This window comes from Physcomitrium patens, chromosome 11 (assembly GCF_059467195.1).
Source record: "Physcomitrium patens ecotype Gransden chromosome 11, ASM5946719v1, whole genome shotgun sequence".
Taxonomy (NCBI): Eukaryota; Viridiplantae; Streptophyta; class Bryopsida; order Funariales; family Funariaceae; genus Physcomitrium; species Physcomitrium patens.
In genome coordinates, this window is record NC_143420.1 from 10,978,329 (window position 1) to 11,001,908 (window position 23,580).

General features: G+C 38.3%; 3 protein-coding genes across 8 annotated transcripts; 2 read left to right on the forward strand and 1 right to left on the reverse strand.

The window, feature by feature from the left end:
• The first annotated feature begins 1,209 nt into the window (after window positions 1-1,209).
• On the forward strand, window positions 1,210-11,171 carry LOC112288546 (exocyst complex component SEC3A). The gene is made up of 26 exons (XM_024532814.3): window positions 1,210-1,525; window positions 2,146-2,488; window positions 2,754-2,827; window positions 3,084-3,164; window positions 3,291-3,358; window positions 3,514-3,616; window positions 3,804-4,036; window positions 4,223-4,340; window positions 4,586-4,690; window positions 4,922-5,023; window positions 5,295-5,432; window positions 5,655-5,783; window positions 5,973-6,053; window positions 6,236-6,310; window positions 6,480-6,665; window positions 6,799-6,925; window positions 7,318-7,385; window positions 7,678-7,848; window positions 8,089-8,165; window positions 8,471-8,555; window positions 8,902-8,999; window positions 9,151-9,259; window positions 9,522-9,590; window positions 10,015-10,080; window positions 10,339-10,431; window positions 10,539-11,171. The coding sequence occupies exons 2-26, from the start codon at window positions 2,302-2,304 to the stop codon at window positions 10,659-10,661; spliced, it is 2,766 nt and encodes a 921-aa protein (XP_024388582.1). The 5' UTR covers window positions 1,210-1,525; window positions 2,146-2,301; the 3' UTR covers window positions 10,662-11,171.
• Window positions 11,172-12,047: 876 nt separating this feature from the next.
• LOC112288547 (protein CHAPERONE-LIKE PROTEIN OF POR1, chloroplastic) lies at window positions 12,048-13,604 on the forward strand. Its single transcript, XM_024532816.3, has one exon. It carries the CDS (start codon window positions 12,297-12,299, stop codon window positions 13,176-13,178), a length of 882 nt encoding a protein of 293 aa, XP_024388584.1. The 5' UTR covers window positions 12,048-12,296; the 3' UTR covers window positions 13,179-13,604.
• A 4,914-nt stretch (window positions 13,605-18,518) lies between these two features.
• LOC112288865 (5-amino-6-(5-phospho-D-ribitylamino)uracil phosphatase, chloroplastic) lies at window positions 18,519-21,721 on the reverse strand. 6 transcript variants are annotated; one of them, XM_024533547.3, is made up of 3 exons: window positions 21,592-21,721; window positions 20,380-20,481; window positions 18,519-19,910 (listed from the first exon to the last, which is right to left on the reverse strand). In XM_024533547.3, exon 3 carries the CDS (start codon window positions 19,850-19,852, stop codon window positions 18,611-18,613), a length of 1,242 nt encoding a protein of 413 aa, XP_024389315.1. In that variant the 5' UTR covers window positions 19,853-19,910; window positions 20,380-20,481; window positions 21,592-21,721; the 3' UTR covers window positions 18,519-18,610. The 6 variants fall into 6 exon arrangements, with proteins under 6 accessions (XP_024389315.1, XP_024389314.1, XP_024389310.1 ...); XM_024533546.3 differs by lacking the exon at window positions 21,592-21,721 and adding an exon at window positions 21,083-21,212; XM_024533542.3 differs by lacking the exon at window positions 21,592-21,721 and adding an exon at window positions 21,030-21,212.
• Between the last annotated feature and the right edge of the window lie 1,859 nt (window positions 21,722-23,580).

Sequence of the window (23,580 nt, forward strand, 5' to 3'; positions counted from 1 at the left end):
AAAAGGACTACCCCAACTCATGGATACGTCATCTGGCTAAATATCACTATATCTCACTCTGCAACATGACACAACACTGCGACAGACTTCTGCAACAAGCGCCAGAGAGGACGACGTGGAACAGCCCTAGACGAGTTGAATAAAATGTTTGGAAACAGACGAGAGTGGTGTGGAGCTTCCAGCACATAGAATTTCTAATGCTCCCCAAGTTCATATTCAATGGAACTACACTGCCACAAGTGGCCGTGGAAAGGGATATCAACTCACGATTCGAGGTGAGCCTGAACAATTGTGGTATTGCGCGTTGATTCTTGGGGACGTGCTTGTGAAATTGCAGGTGAAGCAGGAACCCCACAGTGCAGGAAGGGAGCCCCAGCTACAGGCTAGCGCGGATGTGATTTATTGCGAAAATGTGATGGGGTCATCACAATAAACTATTGGGTTCAAAGAAAAGGCAGCGACAGTACCTAGACTGGTACCCAATCGCCCCATTACGAAGGAAGTTCTCGTGTACTACTACCCTTTCTCTCGCTACAAGAGTGCGAGGCGGCAGGCTAGGTGGAGTATTGATGTCGTTTCCTGGTGTGTGAGCATCATACCAGCTCTAGGCGTGAACGAGACTTGATGTCTCGCTTCAAAATGTAGGGTAACCGTAGAGTTGCAAGGTCACATCACTGCCTCTGTGGCACTGGACCTCGGATATGGCTTGGACCTAGTCGGCACCATATTCCGTGAGCGAAGGACGCCACGCAAACCCACCCTACCAATGTGGATGTATCTGGAATCATCTTCAAGCCAGAAACAAGTACCACATCGACAGCAATCCTTCGTGAAGAACCCGAAGAGTGGGTTCAGAAGGATGCTCGAAGCACAATCGAATCGGCTGCTTTCAGCCGAAGATGAAGCTCATGTTCGGGGTTGGATACAAAAACGAAAACTCACCAAGCGAAAAACACGATCACGTGCGCTGACTTGGGGCTGTGGGAGAAGCTACAGTCATGAAAATATACGTGGCATTATTGACATATCGATGTGGATCGGGGATGTAAAGGTCTGCCAGAAAAAGTCAACTACCGAGTAGTGCTCTCGCAGACGAATTGCGCAATTCAGACAATTTCATCCTGCAATTTGTGCACTGTGCATCAATCAAGCTTGCCTGGTCATTATTGAAACATTCGTTGAATTTCCGAGGAAACCCAAATTCATTGTAAAGTAGGGCTCTAGAAAGATCCGGGTTTAGAAGTCCTTCTTTTCAGAGTTGGGCCTCGCTTGACGGTGCAGTTCTTTCCGGATTGCTACGGATTGGTTCATAGGGTTTCCTGAAAGATCTGAACGGGTTGGGACGAGAAATTTGGTGATTGTTGCCATCGTCCTCTTTCGCTGTCGTACGCATTTTCCTGTTGAAGGAGGTTGTGAACTGATTTTGGAAGTTATTGGAGCAAGCATGCGATGTGATCTTATGGGTGCCTTAGCTGCCGATACGCGATATCTTATGTCGTTCCAGGACAGTGGTGATGGAGATGAGGTGATGTGCTCTGATCACGTTGCGACTATTAATGATTGATTGAGGAATTCTGGGTCAAACGTTGTTCGCGGCTGAAACAAGTGCCTGCTCCTATTCCCGCACTAGTCTTAGTCGATGTCTTACGAAATATCTGGATTGAAGTTTGATTGTCGGTAAGTTACGTTCGTAGCCATTAGGGGGATCAGGTCAAATTAGTGGAGCTCACTAATTTGATCATTAGTTCGTAGAAATGTCACTGTTGCAATTGCTAGATGTCGTTTTTCTGTCATGCTTAGTGTATGTACCTTTTTTGAGGCAAGCTTGAGATTGATGACAAATTTCAATCGTAATCGAATTCGCTCTCTTTCGTGATAACATCGCGATACATCGTCCAAGAAGCAGCAGCTAAATTAGTTCCCATAGTTTATTTTAAGGATTCATGACCTAGTTTCTAAACCCTGATTTGTAATCCTTACGAATATTGTATCGGCGATTTCAGGTTTCACAACTGCTAGGAACTTGCAAATTTACGCAAATTTTTCGTGAGTTTGTTCAATGCTTCTTAGGGTGCATGCCAATGTTTTTTCAAAAAAAGTATTTTTGCGCTGAAGAAAATCTTCTTGCACCTGATGTTGTTCTAGGTGTCTTCACTTGCACACTTCACTCTAGCTGGGGCTACCGTGATCAGATATTGCCTGTAGATTTAGAGAGCGTGAAAAACGGACTGGGTGCTCTTTTGAAAGAATGAAACGCATGAAATAAAGGCCACGAGAGCAAGCAAACAGAGGATCAAGGTCATGGCAGCCGACCTGAAAATGGAAGAATTCGCTTGGGATGACGAATTGCGAGGCGAGGTGCAAGCTGTATTTTCCTCCGTAGAGCACGTTCTTGCGGCATTCTATGTGGAGAAGAGCACCAGCTCGTGGGGTATTGGCGGTCGTCGTTCCCGCCCGTCAAGCCAGCATCGCATTCTTGCCCTCACTGGTGCTTTCCTTTTCCATGTCACACCCTTACTCCAGAGTTCTACCATATCCACTCATATTCTTTTGTTTAGGGTATATCACTTTCATAGTAGCAGCGTTGTTTGATTGTAGTATGATTCACTGAGTACTTGGGCATCCCCTTAGATAGCGAGAGAAATTTAATCTGTTTATGAGTTTTGGCTCTATGGAGTAAGTTGTAAGAGGGAAGTTGGATGTTCTTGTTGAATGTGGTTCACTGAGCGCTTACTTCGCCTGTTGGGATTCAGTCAAGCCTTCACCAGTGACTAAAAAAATGAAAGTATGCCTGCATGTGGTGAAAGAATCTGCCACTGGTCTTAAGGTATGTCTCTGTCTATCGTACGGTCATCTTCCAGTGTTGGGGTCTGATGTTCTGTCCAGTAGCACTGCTGGTACTATGATGTCTACAATTGCCTTAAACTGAGGTGACGAAACACGACCTTTTTTATCTTCACCATGTTCATGTGGTGACAGCTTTTTAAGATCAACGAAGGTGCAATTTGAGTTACAAATATATTGTGTAAACTCCGTACCTCCCACGTCATGCCTCTGACACGGTTAAAATGATGCTTCTGCAGACGCTGAAAGTGCACAAGCTGAGTCATTTGAGAGAAGTCGAAGGAGTTATTGACGATGAGAGTGGACGTACCTTTATTCTGGTTAGTTGTTGCTCTATCCATTAATGGAATTTTTGCTGTTGTTTTTTTTGATATGTTGGATTGATAGTCTCTTCAGAAACCTACTAGTTGCAAGTTCCTTAATTGCGCTCTTGACATCTTGTGCAGAATTTTGACTTGCTACAAAAACATTCGGGGACTTCTTCAGAATGGTCTATGCGCAGTGTAGATGACAGGTAATCAAGCATCTGTGTTTTGGACGCTTTGAATCTCCATTTAGTGATATAGTTTCAATGAATGTGCATTTGCCTTTGCTTATTCTTTCTTAACTAGCTACCTTGCACGGCTTCCCATCTGACAGCAGAGGTTGTTTGGGTTTGACGTCTGGTAGGAACCGTCTCCTCATCTCAGTTACCAAGCTTTGTAAGCTCTACCATGGTCGGACTCCGAAAATTACTGGATTCGATGTTGTGGAAATGCAGCTGTGGGCACAGGTAATTTTATGCTCATTTGCAGTTCAAATGTTTTTATCTTTTTCGCTATTCTACAGCATGATCTATAATCCTTAACGACACCGGAAAAATTCAGCACTATCATACTCGTGAGACGATGGATCATACCTGCTATAGGCCTGGGTCTAGAATACGTTGATTTAAATCCGATGAATGGTCTGAAATGCAGAAAAACGCTAAGTTGGTTACTGCGAAAGGGCCTGCAAAACCGAAAACAAGTGCACCTTCAAAAGCATTCTCGAAACTGCCAAGAACTCCTACGATGAACGTGGAAGATCATTTTGATGAGGACGACGTCAAAGACAATGAAGGGGATGAGGAAACAGTGGAAATTGACAGTGAGAACGACGAGGAACTTATCTCCAAAGACGAGGAAAAGGATATGGATGCTCTTCTGGGCATGTGAGCTCCACCTGCTCCCTGCACATAATTGATCACTTCTAGACGAGGTTTTTCACAAGGTTGTCTCAACTTCCCTGTGGAAGAAGAGGTCCTTGTAGTATATCTTCTTTCATCATGAATATCATTGAGCATTCTCCTTAGTTTTTATGCTTATTCACTGTGAAAACACAATGGTGGTATCGGCAGGTATGTGCTAGGCATTGATGAAGCAGATGCTTTCTCTGAACGCTTGAAAAGGGAAATGAATGCATTGGACGATGCCAATGTCCATGCGATTCTGGAAAACACGCCTCTTGTTGACGAGGTTGGTTTCGTGGTCTTATCTCAATGACTTACGTTCATTTTTAATCCTTCATTGAGCTGGTCACTGATGCCGAAGCAATCTTGATTAGTAGACACTGTGTTGAAAGTTGCCGAAGAAATTTGCAAAACTTGGGAATTGATAATGAGAAAATTCGCATCCAGTGCGCCTCTGGCTAGGAATCTGCACGTCTCTCAGACTCAGAGCCATGGCTCGCTGATGAAATATTTTTATTTTTATGTATGCAGGTAACTCAAGAGCTAGAGGAGACCCTTGCAGAAGTAGAGGATTTGGAAGAGTGGCTGGGTGCTATCAACGTTAAAATACGCCACATGCGTGAAGACATCGCTTCGGTATGATCCTAAATTTTGTCTCTCTAAGATCTACATGGTGTGTCTGGGTATTGATCCAATACTCTTTTAGCAAAACATCATAACATGTATCTATTTTCATTGCTAAATGGCAGTCATGTTGCCGAGTAGCAGCTCTTATAGTTGATATGTTCTTGCCATGTGATAGCAAAGTGCAGACCTAATCCAACTCATATGTATTCAAGATCTTTCTAAGGTGGTTTGTCTCAACAGTTCGAAACCAGGAACAACAGGTTGGAAACACAAACTCACAACAGTAATGCCCTTTTGAAAGAGTTGCACGTCATATTGGACCGGTTTCGAGTTCCAGCAGAGGTGAGTTTCTTGGCGTTGCACATATTTCAGGTAGCAAGTTGTGCTACAGAGTTGAGAATTAAGTTGCAAGTATGTTGAAAGACGCATCAAGTTGAATTGCATCACTCTCTACTAAGCAGAACAGAACGAAAGTACTTGCTTCGCGTGCTATTTGACACCCAGAAACCTCACCAGTTTGTCATGTAGCACTGGTACTTAATCTGCCAGTATTGTGTGGTAGCATCTATTTCTGACATTTTGCTACACCCGTCTTCTGCTGGGGTACCAACAGTACGCAAAAACGCTTACGGCAGGCACATTTGAGGAAGCTAAAGTGGCTGATAATGTTGAAGCTTGTAAATGGCTGGCCAGTGCTTTTCATGATCTTGAACCACCTTTTCTAGAAGCCAGATATGCTTCTATGCGAGCCGTAAGTTGCATAATCTTCTAATATTATCTAGAGTTTGGAACATCTTTACATGATGTCTTAATACTTTACCCTAAACTACAGCTTCTTGTAAGCGCATTGTTAAATCCGGATGCATGCACCTCTTTCTACTGAAAGTTTGCGTTCTTTTTTTTTTTTTTCATCGAAACACGCGAAAAGACACACATTTATTAACCAGGATGATTTACTGTCGAACTTGCTCAGATAGGGGAGAAGCGTAATGAGCTTGAAAAGCTCAAGGGCGTGTTTCTGGGACGTGCTACAAACTTTCTTCGCGACTATTTCTCCAGTATTGTCGAATCTATGATCAGCGATAAATCTTCTTTCTCGCAGGTACACATTCTAGGCGCTATTTGACATTATGTATTACCAAGATGAAATTTGCAATGGATTTGGTTTTCAAACCCCTGTAAATCCTTCGTGCCTTGCGGTTGTCACTTCAAAGATGATGTATTGGAGAGTATAGCTTTTTTGCACTCTGTTGCGATTCATGTAATAACACAGATGATGGGAGGTTTACAGAAGGGCGATCTAAGAAGACCAGAACATTCTGACCTACGTTTTAAGTGCCGGCAGTACGCAAGATTGATTCAGCACATGAAGGTACAGAACTGCTTTCAATTTTAAAAAGAACTCCAGTTGTAACTACTCTATGAATAATGGGTTACACGTGATGCTTGATTTGTCAAATTGGGAAGTATCTGTCGCGTTGCATGTTGTTCTCAGTAGTAACCCCCGACAAGATTGCGATAGAGTAGTAATCGTGTATATTTGGATATTGCCAGGCTCTTGACAAGACCTCCTTGCAACCGCTGCGAAAATCTTTTTGTCTTTCCCTCAACCACTTGCTGCGACGAGAGGTACTTCTCGCATGCATAATGTATGTCAATGCGTTTCACAAGGAGTCCTAAACCGTGTGAAATGCAAGTTGCGGGATTACTTTGCCTTACATTCTTAGTGTAGATAAATAGGAAATTTGAAGATCAAGTTAGTAGGCACGTTTGTATTTGCCAACGAAATTTATTGCAGGCACGTGAATTTGCCAACGAATTGCGAAACAGCACCGTTGTGAGACAAACTTCTACAGCATTGCTGGATAGGATTGACAGTGGCAAGAGTCAACCAAGCCCGAAAGAATCCCCAAATGGCGCCTCCACCGTTTCTGATGCCTATGCTAGAATGCTACGCACCTTCATACCATACCTAGTCGACGAGGTGATTTGATTCTGTGAACAAAACTTTAAGTTTTTTGGTGGCTTTTGATTTGATCCGATGATTTTTTGTGAATGCTACTAGCAGTATTTTGCTTCGATGATTTAAAGTTCTAAGGCGTACTTTGCCGTCGCAGAGTACGTTTTTTGCCTCTTTCATGTGCTTTGAGGTTCAGCCCTTGGCCCCTCAAGTGAAAGGTGATGCCAAGGATCGCGTTGAGGAAGAGTCCAGAGTGAATAGAGATGACATTATTTTAAACACCCGTAAGAACGCTCTGCCTCATTGCTGTTGTCGAGGAGCTCCCATGCCCTCGAAGCCTGGTTTTTATTTGCTTTTGATTTTCAAGGAAGTGTTAACTGATTCACCACAATATTTCGGGAAATTAGTTTTTTAATTCGTAATTTTCCATCAGAAGTTGCGGGTTGTAATTGTGATGTAGTTAGCTTTTACAGGTATTGTAATGCAATTGAACTAATCCAATAAAATATCACTTACCATGGTCAGCAGCTACAATTTGTCTTTGCAACTTAACGACGGTTTTAGATTATTAAAGAGATGAGCAACACCTTTTGGGATCTGCTTTTAATTGCTGTACTACTAAATGGTTAAGCCCTCTCACGTCTGAATCCTACTGACATGATTCTTGCTTCTGCAGCGGACCAACAGGCTCTTGAGTCAAAGGCTCTGAGAGAAGCTCTTCAAGAACTTCTGGATGGGATTCAGGTAAATAGCATACACCAGTTTCTGTTTTAATTTGAACATTTAGAAAATGTAATAGCGACTTGCTAGGTGAAATTGTCTATTTGCTATTATATCTTGTATCAAATTTTTATTGATGCTTTTGCACAAGGCTTCTGCTTGTATTGTGATGCTTTAATTTACTTGCTACATCAAATATTCCAGAAATTTTATGTTTGACAGCTGAGAATATGAATGATAATAGTAGTGGAGGGGTCGTAGTGATTTAAAGGCAGAGGCAGGAAACATGTCTTATGCAACCTGGGCTGTACTGCAGGAGGATTTTTATGCTGTTGCAGACTGGGCGCACAGGGTGGACCCCTGGAGTTGCATATCAGTGAAGGGTGTTACAGAAAAGTATCGTTCTAGTCACAAAGCTGATGCTGCTTGGTTCGTCCACCAGTTGCTTGACGATCTTCAAGTTCGCATTTCTTCTCATTTCAATCAGGTGTGTATCAACATTTTAGTCCTGTTACTCTTTTCAGGTCTTAAAACCTGTGTCATTAAAAGTGATATTTGTCATCATCTCCTCAGCACCTGGAGGCTTGACACTCTACTTCAAGACATCGCTTTTTCGTCACGAAATATGATCATGTTCACCAAATCTCTAGTATCCAGTGTTGAAATCAAATCTCGTAGTAAGTTGCTGAAGTCCTTACTAAAATATTGTTGTCGATTGACCGCGTAGGTCGTTGCTGAAACCAGTAAACTGTTTGAAAGGGCTGACAGAAGCCAGAACACTGGAGTTCTCTATTCCATTACAAAGTAAGTCACAACGCGCTGGATCAAGTGCCAATCAGATTTGTATTCTAACATCTTGCTTTTGGTTTTTATATCGGATCATTTGAATATGGCTTTCATTTAAAGATGCGTACAAAGCTTCGTGGATTAAATATTTACTATGGCCTTGGCTAGTTCACCAACTCGACCCAGAACTTCTGTATTGGAAAATAGGTTTTTCGTATTTTCAGAAAACAGTCAGAAAGCATTCGTCATTAAATTTTTGTGAGAAAATATTCGCCATATCAGAATCGTCCAGGACTCTAAAACTAGATGGCGATGATTTGCAGGTTTGCGAACGTCGCATCATTCATAGAATCTCAGATTGTAGGGCAGAACTCAAGGGAAGATATTGACGCTGCTTTTGAGAAAATGGTAAGTTCTGTATTTTCTTAAATTTGGATGAAGTACTGTCTTCTGACCTGTTACCTATTACCCACTCCTGGAGTTCTACCAGGAATACATATACCCTGGGTTATGTTGTGCCCGTATATTCCAAAGTTTAGAGTGAATCTGATTATTTTGAATGTACAGTACGTTGACTGTAATCGGAGTCAGACATGTACTCGAGACCTAAATGGGTCTGAATTGCCTTCTGAGGATCACAAAGATCTTGAATTGAACATGATTACCAGTTGCATTGATTCCTTGATGATTCTGCAATTCAGTCTTGAGAACCTTCCAATATTTTTGTGGGTTGTGTTTTGTGATGATCAACCAGGCAGCTCCAATATTCACAGTCATCGAAAATGTTGTAAAAAACGATCCCAAAAATGCAGAAATTTTCGCTCTTGATAATTACGCTGCGTTTCAAGACAAGTAAGTTCAGTCGTTACATGTTTCAAATTACGACGGGTTTTCCCCAAGCGCATTCACTGTCTCCGTGCCTTGTGACATTGTATCTGAGATTCAAATACAGAAATAGAAAAGTTGATCTTTCTTTTTTAATCTCTTGACCATGTGTATGCAGCACGTACGAGCTTGCAGCTGTTACGCCTGCTTTGGAGAAGTTTTACACTCAAGCTTCAGATGGTTACGCGCAAGCATGCCAACAATATGCCAAGTCCATGATTAACTATGTACATTCATCAACCCTGGTTTGTAGTGTAATTTGCTGTTGAACTTACCGGTTTAGTCCATTGAGTTTAGACAGTAACAAGTCTTAATTTTGTTCAGATATGCATGCCTCTGTTTTGAGTAACAGCACTTGTTCGGTTGTAAATCATTCGGATACGATTGGAGATTAATTTTATTGTAGAGTCGCTAGGAAAACGTATGATATGTACACATGATGACGATATGTAATTTTGGTGTGCTCCTGTGATTTTTTTGAATGTACAGCAATTTGAGAGGCTGCTTTTATTTTTGCAACGAGTGGAACAAACGCTGCTACAAGTGCAACCAGAACAGGTCGGACATCACCTCTCTGTACTTTGTAAACTTTGTTGTTCATGTGTTGGCAAAGAACGACGCCTTTCAACTCTTAATGTGCAAAGCAACTTGTTGAGTATCATGTTGTAGAGAATAGATTTCTCCTTGAATTGATTCAAAGGAAACTCAAAGGAGCGTATCCCCGCGATTCCTCAAAACTTGATCACTTGGCTCATTTAGTCGTTCAGGATGTGAATATCAAGGGATTACAATGAACTTTATTTGAACGGTTTCAAACTCGTACAAGTGTTTGATCAATGTGTTTGTATAGTTGGACAACTTTCTGATTGCCCGTTAGGTACTGGAAGGGACTTTTTGCGGTGTGAGTCGTTTTATTAATCGGTTATTTAACTGTTGGAATTTATTTAAAACTATTTGTTATCAATCTCTATTGATTCGCCAGGTTTCAGCCATGCCTGGATGCACCAAAACAGATCTGCGAAAGATGTTGAGGACCAGCCTGTCGTCAGTAAGTCCATCTCCGTTGTGAATTGCAGCATGAGAAGCATAATCACAGGCTATCACATTTCTATTTGTACTGATATTTCCATCCTGGTGCACTAGGTCTTTTTTCACAAATAATTTAATCTTTAATGCGAAAAGTGGGGTCGAGCAATAATGGTATGATTAATTGAGTAAATTTGATCTATATGCTGTTGTCTTTTAAATAAGTCAATGGCAGTCGGAGGTCCAAATTCCTGACGTAAGAGCACCGTGGGTATTGCAGGTAGAAAAGACCCTCCAAGTTACGTTTAAGAGAATGCAGAAACAAATCCAACGTGAAGATGTTCTTTCAACTATCTGGGATCAATATTTTAAGGTAAATCATTCCAGACCTTATGATACCTGGCAGGCACAGGTTTGGAACGGCCTTTTATGGTGGCTCTTTGAAGTACGCTCATGCATTGGTTCTAACATGAACTGCAGGTTAAATTTCTCGAGAAATACACCGCGTTGGAGGAGATCATGTTGAAGTGCTACAAAGACGAAGCTTTAAATCCTTCCTCTGCGGACATGAAAAAAATCCTGGATGGGGTGTACAGTGCATAACGTAGTATGCATGTATCAGCTCTCTAGTGACTTACGTCACCGTCAGGTATTTGAATTCAGCAAACCTTAAAAATTTCAACCCTGCTCAGGTAAGATGACTGTACTTAATACACGGATTCTCTCGTAATACATATTTATCATCTAAAAGAGTTGGTGATGATATAGTTCACAACTTGTTTCTGCAACATCGATTATTTTACAAATCTTGGTGACTCTGCTCGGTAGTGACCTGAGGAGATAACACTGAAGGTTGCTCTTAGTGAAGCTCTTGTCCTCTTAGTTTTCATCTAAGAATTCTGTAGATATCACGTAAATTAGCTTGATGAAGTTGTCTCTGTGCTAATAATAATTTCTTTCTGCTATCACCCATGTCACCAAGCTGAAACATGTGACAGCAGTGTGTTAGCAACTCCAGTTGGCTCCTCAAGGGTGCGAAATTTGCACAACAATTAGATTCACCGTGTCCCGTCTTATCTTGGACATGAATTCAAATTCTGCTTTGAATTTGCACGTTTACTCTTCTGATGTGAATGAACTCACTTTGAATCTACAAGAATTGAGTACTAAATGTATTGATGTCGGATGTTGCAATGACTACTGGAGGCAAAACACTTGTGGTTGTGTTCGAAGCTTTATGTCAGACCGTCTTCCTATGCAAACTTTATTCCTCATATGTTCAGCCTATTATGTAGGTTAACAAAACTCAAATTGGTAATCGTTTATCTTATGATGTTCTCCGAGTGGAGTTTTGGATGACATCTATGTAAAAATTTAGAATAATTTTCTTCTTCAATGTATTTATCAAATAATTTAGAAAGAAGTTGTGAACTATATCATCACCAACTTTTTTAATAGTACTTCCAAGTGTATAAATTGACTCGTAAGTACTTTTAGCTTATTGCGGAAGTTCAATAAGTTGTCACCTTCTGTTGCTCATCAAAAACTCGCATTTAATGAAGAAGTTGAATTGTTAAATGAGACCATTGATTAATAAATGTTGCAAAACCCTCCAATTTCCACCCACAAGACTGAATATTCAAGGTCAATTCTACAACCTCCGATACATTTTTAAAGAATGCAACGAACTGTTTCAAACTTCGAAGACTCAATTTTTTAGAAGCGGGTTATGAACCCAATACAGTAATATTAGCCTAGTACTCACGATCTCAATACACGCAATTTACAAAAACCTCTCAACACCTTCAAAACAGAAAAAAAAGAAGCTATCACTTGTGATTATTCGAATAATCACAAGTGATTTCACATGGATGCACAATCGAATAAATTTCCAAATGGCCAGAAAGATGACATGAATACAGTTCACACAAAACAACAAAGTAAAACGCTTGGCAAGAGATACAAACTCCATAGCAATTGCTCACACATCTATGAAAAAGGTGAATGAGAAGAAGAAAGAGATATGGAGGCATGAATGAGTGGGTGCCGAGTTCCCTGGTGAGGCAGCAGCAATGCTCTGGGTGTAGGGTTTTGCCGACGTTCTCTCCGAAGCTCCATCGCCGCCGTGCTCATGTCTGATACCGTTGGGCAGCAGAGAGAGAGAGGTTCGGGTGATGCGGGTTGCCTTGTGTACTCACTCCTACCCAGGGGAGCTTCATTCGCAAGGTCGACTAGGCGATGGTGCTCCATCAGACCATGACGCACTCTCAGGTGGGCTTGCCCATCACCAGCAATGCGTCAGCCATGAGCTTTGTATCTGGCTCGAACCAGATTGGTGGCTATTCGAGGAGTTTAGAGGCCTGGAGGTTTGAAAGTTTATCATTTTCGTCACAGGCGTTTAGATTAGTAGCTCCATCGGTGAGGCAATTACGAGGGTTTAGCTGGCGAAGGCCCAATGGATTAGTATGTCGGGCTATGGGCGCAGCATTTGGGAGCTCGGATGTGAATTCCTCGGGTCCAGTGTTTCCAAGGCTTGGTGTGCAAGACCCATTCAAGCGGTTGGGAGTGAGCCAGGACGCTTCAGAGGAGGAGGTGCGCGAAGCTCGGAATTACTTGGTTGAGCAGTACAATGGTCACGAGAAGAGCCGAGAGGCGATTGAGTCTGCATACGACACGATTATCATGCAGAGCTTTCGCGTGCGGAAAGCATCTAAAATGGATTTGAAGAGTAACTTGAGGAAGAAGGTTGAGGAGTCGCCTCCGTGGGTGCGGGGGATTGTGAACATGATCGAAGTGCCTAGTAAGACTATCATGGGACAACGAGCTGCCCTGTTTCTGTTACTTGGAGTGTGGAGTGTGTTCAACCCTGCAAATGGAGGGCCGGCTTTTCAGGTTGCCATTTCGCTAGCGGCATGTGTGTACTTTCTCAATGACAGACTCAAGAGCGTCGCCAGAGCATCCGTGCTTGGAGTGAGTGCTTTGGTCTTAGGCTGGGTTTTGGGTTCGGTCTTGATGCCAGTGATTCCCAAGCAGATTCTTCCCAAGTCTTGGTCGTTAGAACTCAGCACAGCTCTTGTCTCCTACATCTTTTTGTGGTTTTCGTGCACATTTTTGAAGTAGAGCGACATTGTGTGCGTAGTGGGTATTTGGATAGAGTGAGGGGAAAGAAGAGGGGAGGGACACACATATATATATAAGCTCATTCGCAGAAAAGAGGCTCGATGCCTGCATTCATACTCCGACGCTGTAAAGTAAACAGGCGTTACCTGGTCGTTTCATGTTTAGGTCTGCAGGGGTCTACAGAGGTCGAACAGAATTCGAGATGATTCTAAGATAAGAATAAATTGTACGGAGGAGGCTTGCCGCGATTTTCATTTAGTAGCATAATGACATAGTTGCTGAATTAATGAGTTATTGCCAATTCTGATTTTAGAGTCTTGCGGAAACTCGTTTTGGAATTCTTTGTAAGAATGCTACTTATCTGGTAGTAAAATTTGATGTAGCGCAAATCACTTGTCCTATTTTAAAGTAAACGATTTACAGGCAGCTTAAGTTGTTCCTTCTGGTGTCGGCCTCTGCTGAGACCTATATGATCAGATACCATATTTACTTTGTGGTAATGACGAGTAAATAAGAATTTAGTAGTTATATTCACTGGTTAGTCATATGTATTTAGATTTTACTGGGAAAAGATTTCGAGGTAAATAGCCTGAGGTACAAGCAGTAACCGAGAACACCTAATCTCAAATCTGGTTCAAAGGCACATCATGGAACCAGAATTATAATTCCACAGTTGAAACCGGAATGAATCATATGCCGCACTATGTCATTGCGTCTAGCGTGCTTCAATCAACTGTACAAATTGCAGGGCAATGCTGTGTAGCACAGCTTGTGGATTGCAACAAACATGGAGGGCAGTGAAGCAGGTCTATGTCAACCATGACCAGCAGTGGTTCAGTGCTGCATAGTGTGATACATACAGCAGAGCTGTGGGTCGATTCTTCTTCGCCCACAGAGGTGAGCTTTTCTTACAAGCTGTGCCTTCTTCGCAGGATTCTGTTTTCTACCTGATTGTTGTTGTTGTTCCTTCGAGGACGCTTGCAATCAAGTTTATGACTCATCTCTAGCTGCTTCAAGATATTGATGTGGGATTTAGGGGTATGTTGTGGATCTTCTCCATCTTCTCGCTGTTTCATTTTGTGTGATACACTGATTGTAGTATTCGAAGTCCCCTGCAATTTTTGATTTTTATGACTCCATCTTTTAGGGTAAAACATATTCTTCAGTAATTTGTTAGTTCTATTGTATATTTTATATTCAAACTTGAATGGTCTGCAGATTCATTTATTTTATTATTATCTGAAACATTACTTAATTCCATAAATTCTAAAAATGAAATGATTCGAAGACTTGTGAACTATTAAAATAAATTTTGATGTAAGAAATTTTATACTTCAAAAACAATCATAAGTATTTTGAACATAAATGAATAATTTCATGTAACTAAGTACTGATGTGAATTGATGTATGAAATGGCATGGTTATAGGTTTAGATTTAAATTAGAGAAAAACAGAAGAGATGGATCAATTATCAATAAATACACAAATAAATAAAATCGCATTGCGAAAAGATTTTAACCATTGAAAACTGTAGGAAAAAGGTAAATTGTTTTCAAAATTATTATTTACTAATAAACAAAAAAATGAAAATATAGTATGTTTTTTTACAAGACAGTGACAAAAATACACTTTATACATTATTTTGGATGTCTATAATTTATACATTCAAGAATAATTCATAAATAAAACAGTTTAATAAGTGATTAAATTGAATAAAATAAAATAAATTAAATTAAAAATGCGATTAAAACCCCAAGATCAAAGTAATATTCAAAATTTAGATACTAGAAACATTATGATATGTTCTTTTCAGAATAAATAATAATAATAATAATAATAATAATAATAAAAAAAAAAAAAAAACCATCATAGAGATTATAGTATATTAAAAACTTTTCATTTTCTTTTTCTTTTTCTTTTATAAACCTAATTTCATACAGATCTTGATTCTTTAGAAAAACTTTACCACGAAGCAGTATAAGAAAGTGCATAGAGAGTCAGCATGAACAATTAATAACTAATTCAGAATATCAGTTTTTTTGAAAACTTGAAACAATAATATTAAAGTATTGATTTCACAATCCCACAAAGGCATAAAATATATTACATCAAACAACCTATATAATTTGCAAACTTGTGGCAATATGATCTAATACTTTTACTGAAAAAACATTTCTTTATAGATATTTGAAGATTGTTTTGAAAACTACTTTAGTCATGTTTATCTGGAAATGTTACTGTATTATTATTTGATTTTATCAAATAAATAAATAAAAATTCATGTAAAATAAATATTTTAAATATTATTTTACATAGTTAATATTTGAAAGTTTTATTATTATAATAAATATATTAATTATGTAAAATAATAAATAATATATTAATATTTTAAATATTAATTTTATATAATAACTTTTATTTTTTTAAAAGAATAGACTATATTTGTTGTATCAATTTTCCTAAGAAAATGTTAAAATAACCCACTGATTTACTGAATTGACCCACCCTATTGTAGAGAACAAGAGGAGTTGAGATGAAAGATAGGAACAAATGGAAGAGAGGATGAGGGGATTGCAATGATGGTTATGGGTGATGATCCATTTTTTCTAATGATGGTTATAATAATGTGGGTCAATTTAGTACATTAGTGGGTCATTTTAACATTTTTTTACATATATGTGCATATATATATATATATATATATATATATAGTGAATTAATATTTCTTTTTACAATGATGAATTTTTTTCTATAGATTTTTATTTTAAATTAAAGTTCATCTATTAGTATTTTGTAATTAAATTTAAGTATGTGAATATAAAATTACATTTAAATTATTTAATTTGATAAAATTAATATACTAGTTAGAACCTGTTGTTTTTTTTTAGTTAATGAAGATATAATATAAATTTTTAAGAAGCATAAATTATAGTCTAATTGGTTCAAGGTAATTTTTAATATTATTATATATAAATCATTTATATCTGATTTTGTATTAAAAAATTATCAAAATAATTATAAAATATTGATATCAATAGAAATATTATTCTAAATATCTTATAATGTATATATATATATATATATATATATATATTTAAATTTTATTTAAATAAATTTAAATAGATAGAAATAGATTAAGTTATGATATCTTTTTTTAAAAATCATCATTTTTTATTTTTTTATTTTTTAATCAAATACATGTAAGATCCATAAATATACTATGTAATTATAAAAGTTTTCATTAAAATTTTCCTACTTCTTAAAAGCTACTAACAAAGTATCTTGCAACTTCAATACTTTGCTTATATGCCTCTTTGTTTTCTTTTTTTGAAAAAACTTTTATTTAGACTTCTTGTAAGTTAATATTTATAAAAGTAAGTTTAAAAAAATTCTTAATCTTGTCAACTCCTTTCATGTACTCCAGACTTAATTCAATACTCTTGAATTTTTTGGATTCAACTATAATCAATCTAGTAACTTATTTTCTTACACTTGTACTTTTTTTTTTCAGTCTTCTTTCTTAATTGTGTATTATTATGGTTTTTTTAAACAATTTTTTGGAATTCATGTCTTTGATATCTTAGCTTAAGGTAATAGAAAAGATACTAATATTATACAATGTATCTTAAATAAAGTAAAGTACATATTTGCTATTAGTTCTTTTAGATATATATATATATATATATAATTTAATCTTTCTAGGATTCAATATTTAATAGCTTGATAACTTCTATAATATGATATTATTTGCCTCCACAAAGTTTGTTCTATGGTGGTAATGTAATATTTATATGCAATTTAATAGTCTTTACATGTTATCTACAAACTCATTGCTGATTATATCTCCATCCTTGTCATGCCAAATTTATTGGGAGCAACAAATAAACATCCTTCAATGTTAAAACCAATTGGCAATTATTAATGCACCCATAGCAATCCAAGTGACTTTGACACAATGCATTGGCATTAGCTAAATAACCTTGTAAATATCAACCTTGTAAATAGTCATCTTTATTAATTACGTTTTGTAAATAAAAGCATCAATAATATCGCTTAAAATCAAAAATTATGTCAGTATCCATTGGTTGTAGTTTTAGCATTGTAATGAGAGAAAGAAATGCCATCTCAATATTCTCAAGATCTAAATTAATTTATCCATAGGATGGTGCATTATCAAGGAGGAGCAAAATCTTGCAGTCCTTAGCTTCTGTTTTTTTTCAAGATGTTCTAGTCATGTGCAAACTAGGAGCTTATTCATGCATGTATTTTTATTATTTTGATAATAAAATCCCAAATCTGTTTTAGACTTCTTATTAAAGCAGTGTAACTTCATTGCACTACCAATGTTAAGAGGTTCCAACTTTTTATATCTCTTTACATTCATTGTTAATGCTATTGTAAGCCAACTTTTTTCTCTGTATGTGAAAGTATGGTTTTATACTCCTCAAGGAATTTGAGGAGTGAAATAAATTATATGTTTTTTAGAATAAAATGGATATATATATATATATATATATATATAATTTTAATCATTTGGATTTTATTTTTAAAAATAATTATTACATAATTTCTTAGAAGATATTTTACTTGAGACATTTTAGAAAGAAAATGTCTTATCTATAATTCTAGCCCAATTTTTTTTAATAGACCATGTCACTATCCTTAATATCATATTGATCTGTTTTACAAAAGAACAATAAATAATATTATTTTTTGAAATATAATTATATTACAAAAACAAAGAAAAAAAAATTGGATGGTTGAAAAAGATTTTAGACAAAGAATGAGACATTTGATTAAAAATACAACTATTATTTAGTAGAGGTTCTTTGATACTTAATATGTACAAGAAAAGGTTTTCTTGTCTATTGCAATTTTAGAAGGCGTGAAGTAAAAAATTTACCCAAATTATTAAATGTTTTTGAATAAGATATTTGGTGATCTAGTTCTTTCTCTGTTCTAAAAGCATGGATATTAAAGCAATAAATTATGTCGTAGCTTTAAGGCTTGATGTAAAGATTCCTACCTCAAATGACATTAATACTTTGCTCACATGTAGTTGGTATTGCTAGATCATCTAAATTTTGTTGATCAAAACATTGGTAAAGAAAAACTTTCCCCTCAAAATAAATAATTGGCTTAATGTTAAGCTCAAATTATTATGAGAATTATGAAACAAAAATAAAATAAAATGAAATGAAACTTGAGTCAGTCAACAATTTGGGCACAAGTAATTTGTTTTACTGTAATGAATTATTAATTTACAGCTATATTGGTACAAAGCTAGCAGAGGAGGAACTTAACAGCTCCTTACACTTCCCAGTGCAAGATGCACATCTGTTTACAATTTACAAGAATGAGCTTTATTACTAGAATCAGAAGAATATGCTGTACAAATTTTTGATAGAAATACACCTAATAGGAACTTGCGACTACCAATCCCTAGTAGTGACCTGGGGAAGAATTTGTTCCACTTCGACCTCCATTTCCAACCGCGGTTCCGGGATCTGGAACTCTGGAGAGTCAAGATCCGAGAGATTCTTCAGATCAACCACAGACAAATCGTCGAGTCTGCGAACAACCAAGTCTCCAGCACTTAATTCGTATACAGGGTGTTTTCCTGCAACAGCCACGCACTTCATGCACCCATCATGGGCTGCCTCGACGCTGCAGTTGGAGTTTCCGAATACAATGCAACGCTCAGGAATAAAGCCAAGCCTCTCTGCCGCATACATGAACATCTCAGGGTCTGGTTTACCCCTGTAGACATCTTCAGCGGCAAGAACAACACTGAAAAAACCCTCCATGCCAACTGCTTCAATAGCTCTCTCCAGATACCTCCTAGGTCTCGTGGATGCCACCGCAATAGGGATTTCGTGTTTCTTGAGTATCTGTACAAATTCACGAGATCCTGGCCGTAACCTGTACAAACCGCCTTGCATCTTTTCGTACAGGTCCTCCTTTCTGATGGCCAGGCGCTTCATTTGAAGGATGTCTCTACTCCAGCACAGAACTTCCGAGATAGCCTGCTCGTTTTTCATGCCTTCTGCTCTTTTAAGGACGAAAGTCGGTGGTGGTCTCTTTCCTTCTTCTTCAGCAAGGGCGGCCCAAGCTCTCCTTTCCAGCTCGGAGTCATCTTCGACGATTACACCCTCCCATTCCAACACGACGCCCAACCAGCCACATCCTAGACGGTGCTGTCGGAGCAGAGGATTATTCAAAGATAAATCATCTGCTCTATCCTTGCTACGTGAAGGAGATGACGATGAAGGGCTAATTTCAGTAAAATATGTTATTTCCAATGACCTCCTATCTTGCTCAAATGGCATGTGCGCCTCCTCTGTGGCTCCCAGGGACTGTACGCGCCCAAGTCCATGTTCCACCTTCCACAACCTCCTTGAACTAGCTCCAAACCTCAAGAATTCTAGACAGGGGTTGAAGGAGCTTTGGAGAGTAGCTGATGAATTTATGGTTCTAAAACGAAGAGTCGAATCCGATGATTGTAGGATGGGGCAGACAGGAGGGAATTTAAATACAGTGAAAGTCGCCGATGGTAAAGAACTGGAACCATCCATTCTCCTCGAAGTTGCAGTTACTGTCTGAGGCAACCCTAAACCTTGGCTAAGCTCATCTGCACCAGGCTGTAATCGAAAGACACATCTCAAAGTTGCCATGTCGCGATGGATTAACTTTCTGCAAGTAGAGATCTATATTTTCTCGCCTCAACCTCAACTGCAACTCGACAACAATGGCAAATGTTAAACCCAGAGCTGTGACACCCAATTAATTCCCGGTCTCTTTCTCAATTTCTCGTTTGAAAGAGAACAACGTATCAATTCAAACGTCACCACTCGGTTCATGTACATATTCATTTATCTGCAACCCTATTTGTGATAAAAGGAACGGAATTTCGAAAGAGTTGACAGACATGTGTGACTCTATTTAATGTTGCAAATTTGCTCCAACATCAACAAATGTCTCTATTCGTAAACAAAGACGACGTCGTGTAAGTCAAAAAGCACGTGTATGACATTGTGAAAGCAAAATCAATTTTTCTGTAAGAGTGGAGAAGCGTCGATTAGAGAGCAGTCTCTAGAGTAACAGCCACAAGCTCTAGTCTCACAGGTTAAAAGCAACAAAATAACTTAATTGTACACAAATGTCAGAGGCATAGCACTACGTAGTTGAGTACGAAGGTTACCTCAAAGTACGAAGCTGGCAGCAACGCTATAATATAGAGTGTTCAAAAACCAAAGAACACAACAAATGCGCGCCCTTGCTTGAGAAGGCCAGGTCAGTAGTCCTGTTCACAAAATGTTAGTAAGCTAACTTTTAAGAACATTAGCGCCAAGTAAGATACCGTCACAGAGGTACAACCTCTTACAACTATTCTTGCACAACAACACGTCCTGACGCACAAGACGGTGAGCACTAGAACGCTGAGGATGGGTGCATTAAAAATATAAATGAAAAAAGCAAGATCTTTCGTCAACCAAAACACCACCACATTACCAGGTAGGGACACACCCACAGACAAAGGAGAAGAGCGCAGACAACTGCAGAAACCGCAAGGAAGCCTCAATTCCGGCCCTCGTCACAGAGACGCGCTAATACCTACGTAAACTTCGAACTCCAATCTCGGTCCCACCAACTTCCGACGGAACCAAAACGCAAATACTAGAAACTCACCACATCGACACCAAATCACACTACCAAATCCGCAGAGCACTCAATCCCTGCAATCATAAACGTACGCACTACGAACAATCTCAGAAAACCCACTCTAACCCAAGTAGCCCCTCAACTAGAATCATATCCACGCTCCTACACGCAAGAAACCTCGAAGCTTACCAACACGTCACCATGAAATCGATCCGCCATTCGCATCCGAGAAGACAACCTACCAGCCAGCGACAAATCGACAACTCCAGTAGCCTTGAAGATGCATCCGAAATGATGGAAGCGGCAGCACCACAACACGACCAACATCCAATGGCTACGACCAACATAGGATCGTGGCGCAGGTAAAGTGAGGAAGCAACCTTCGTCGGGGTGGCCAGGCGACGGACATGTATAGGGCCCAGAAGGCGTGAAAGAAAAGCAAAAAATTAAGAGCCAAGTAGTCATTAATGGCACGGCGGAAAGTAAAAATGGTCTCCCAGTCACATTGTCCTGGCATGACTCGAGCCTGACAAGGCTCGACTATCGGGAGGGGGACACGCTGGCAGAAATGACCATGAGGGGAGGCTCTGAAAGCTCGAAGAAGTTCTTCCGAAATGACCCACACCCTGTGTGCTTTACTGGAGGAGGGGACAACAAGAGGATGACGCTGAAACAACAACAGGTGTACAAGATGCACCCTCAAACGTGACCGCATGCTTTCTTCTCACACACTCTTAGTAGAATCATGCACCTGGCGGTCAATTCCCTGACCTCTGACTCTCCCCCCAGCTCCCCAATATCATCTCCCCGCATCCTAGGTCGTCGCTTACTCCCTGCCTCCCAAGCGATGCAGGTGGCGGGGCTTTTTCCATGGCATGGATGCGTCGGCAGCTTGTCTGCGCCCCCGCCTTCGTCGTGTGGATTCAGATCCTCTTATCCTCCCCCGCATGTGGGGAGCGTGGAAGAGTGACAGGTCAGGCTTGGATATTCCCAAATGAAGAATAAGTTACACGATTCTACACCTCGCTTTTCCATCCTTCCCTCCGCGCCATCGTAAAAACCTGCTGCAGGATCCTGGTGTTCTGCTGGTGCTGCAGCATGAGTTCATGGTGTCCAGTGGAGGAGGACACGAGGCGGTGAGCCCGTGCGCCGACGCTGCTGCAAGAAGAGGGAGGGAGGGAAGGAAGGAAGGAAGGAAGGAAGGAAGAGCATGGGCATGGGGCATGGAGCATAGAGTGGCATTGCATTGCATCACAGCTTGCAGATGATAAGAGACATGGGCAGGAGACACACATGGGCAGGAGAGCCTGGACTTAGTTAGTTGGTGAGTGAGTGAGTCGGATTTCTCTCCCTCCTTTGCTCTTCTTCTTTCTTCTTTCTTCGGTCCTCTCTCTCTCTCTCTCTTTTCTTCGTATTCACTGCCTTTGTTTGTAGCTTGAAACTTATTGTCTTTTGAATCCCGTGAATGTTTTCTCACAAGCCCATCACTCATATTATACAATGTGCTCTTAGTTTGTCTAATGGTATCAATCAGTGGTTAGTTGAATTTCTTTTAAGAAAACATCTAATGACATAGTATATGATTTATTTTAAGCACTATTTCATATAATATTGTAGATATGGCATTTCAAAAATTGGTTTCTTCAAACATCATAGTAATAACATTACTAAAAATGTACAATCTGTTTTATTCAACATTGTAATATTTTAAAAAAATAATAATAATATAAAAAAGTAAAGATCAAAATATCTAAATATATATTTTTTTAAATCAAAACTTACATATTATAAATTTTACTTGAAACAAAAGTTGATAAAGATGTTATTAATAAAAAGTGAAGTAAGAAGTCTTAACACTTAGTATTAGCAAGGTTGCACATAAAGAAAAGTTTGGAGTAAAATAACTCTCACTTTCAACACTTTTTACTTATAGGAGAGAAATTACATTGGATATAAATGAATCTCATCTATAATCATTTTCATCTTACTTTCCTTCATCCAAAAAACCTTAAATTCTTCTTAAATTACTTGCCATCTTAATAAGTTGATTTAAGCCTTTGTTGTCTTTTAATCATTAGCAATTAATTAAGGTTAAATTGTAAGTGGTAGTAACTAATGCTAGCATCAAAATTTAATTAGTTTTTTTTTATGGTTTTTAAAAATTTTAATTAAGATTTGATTAAGATTTAATTAAGATTTATTTAGAATTTATTAGAATTTTATCATGATTTTAAAAAGTTTTCTTATAATTTCTTTGAGATTTCTTTAGGATTTCTAAAAGAATGATTAGAATTTCTTTAAAATTTAATTTGGATTGTTATGGAGTTAATTAAAGTATATCAAGATTTTTTTAGGATTTTTTAAAGCTTAATAAGAGATATTTAGTTTAATTGGAAGCTTACTCAGATTTTTAAACATAACATGCATTATTTTTGGATTGTAAATTTAACTCAAGATAAGATCAAATTCTTCCACAAATAAATGGATAGTACATTCTCAAGTTTTTGTGAAGTCGACATCATTATTATTACTAATTTTGGCTTCACTAGATAGGCATAATTCTATCATATATATATATATATATATATATATAGATACATATATTAAAAGGTTGGTAATTTTTTTTAAAAAATTATCAAGAAATATTATTCATCAGATCAATTGATTATTCATTTTTTAATTATAAAGAATAAATACTTTTATTTCATCATTTTTCATTAATCAGTTTTTATTTTTATTA

Excerpts from the sequence above, each read along its gene's own strand:
- LOC112288546 (XM_024532814.3), top strand. The coding sequence starts at position 2,302 with ATGGCAGCCGACCTGAAAATGGAAGAATTCGCTTGGGATGACGAATTG. Across the intron at positions 2,489-2,753 it reads TCGCATTCTTGCCCTCACTG|TCAAGCCTTCACCAGTGACT; the intron begins GTGCTTTCCTTT and ends GTTGGGATTCAG. Across the intron at positions 4,691-4,921 it reads TGCGTGAAGACATCGCTTCG|TTCGAAACCAGGAACAACAG; the intron begins GTATGATCCTAA and ends TTGTCTCAACAG.
- LOC112288547 (XM_024532816.3), top strand. The coding sequence starts at position 12,297 with ATGGTGCTCCATCAGACCATGACGCACTCTCAGGTGGGCTTGCCCATC.
- LOC112288865 (XM_024533547.3), bottom strand. The coding sequence starts at position 19,852 with ATGGCAACTTTGAGATGTGTCTTTCGATTACAGCCTGGTGCAGATGAG.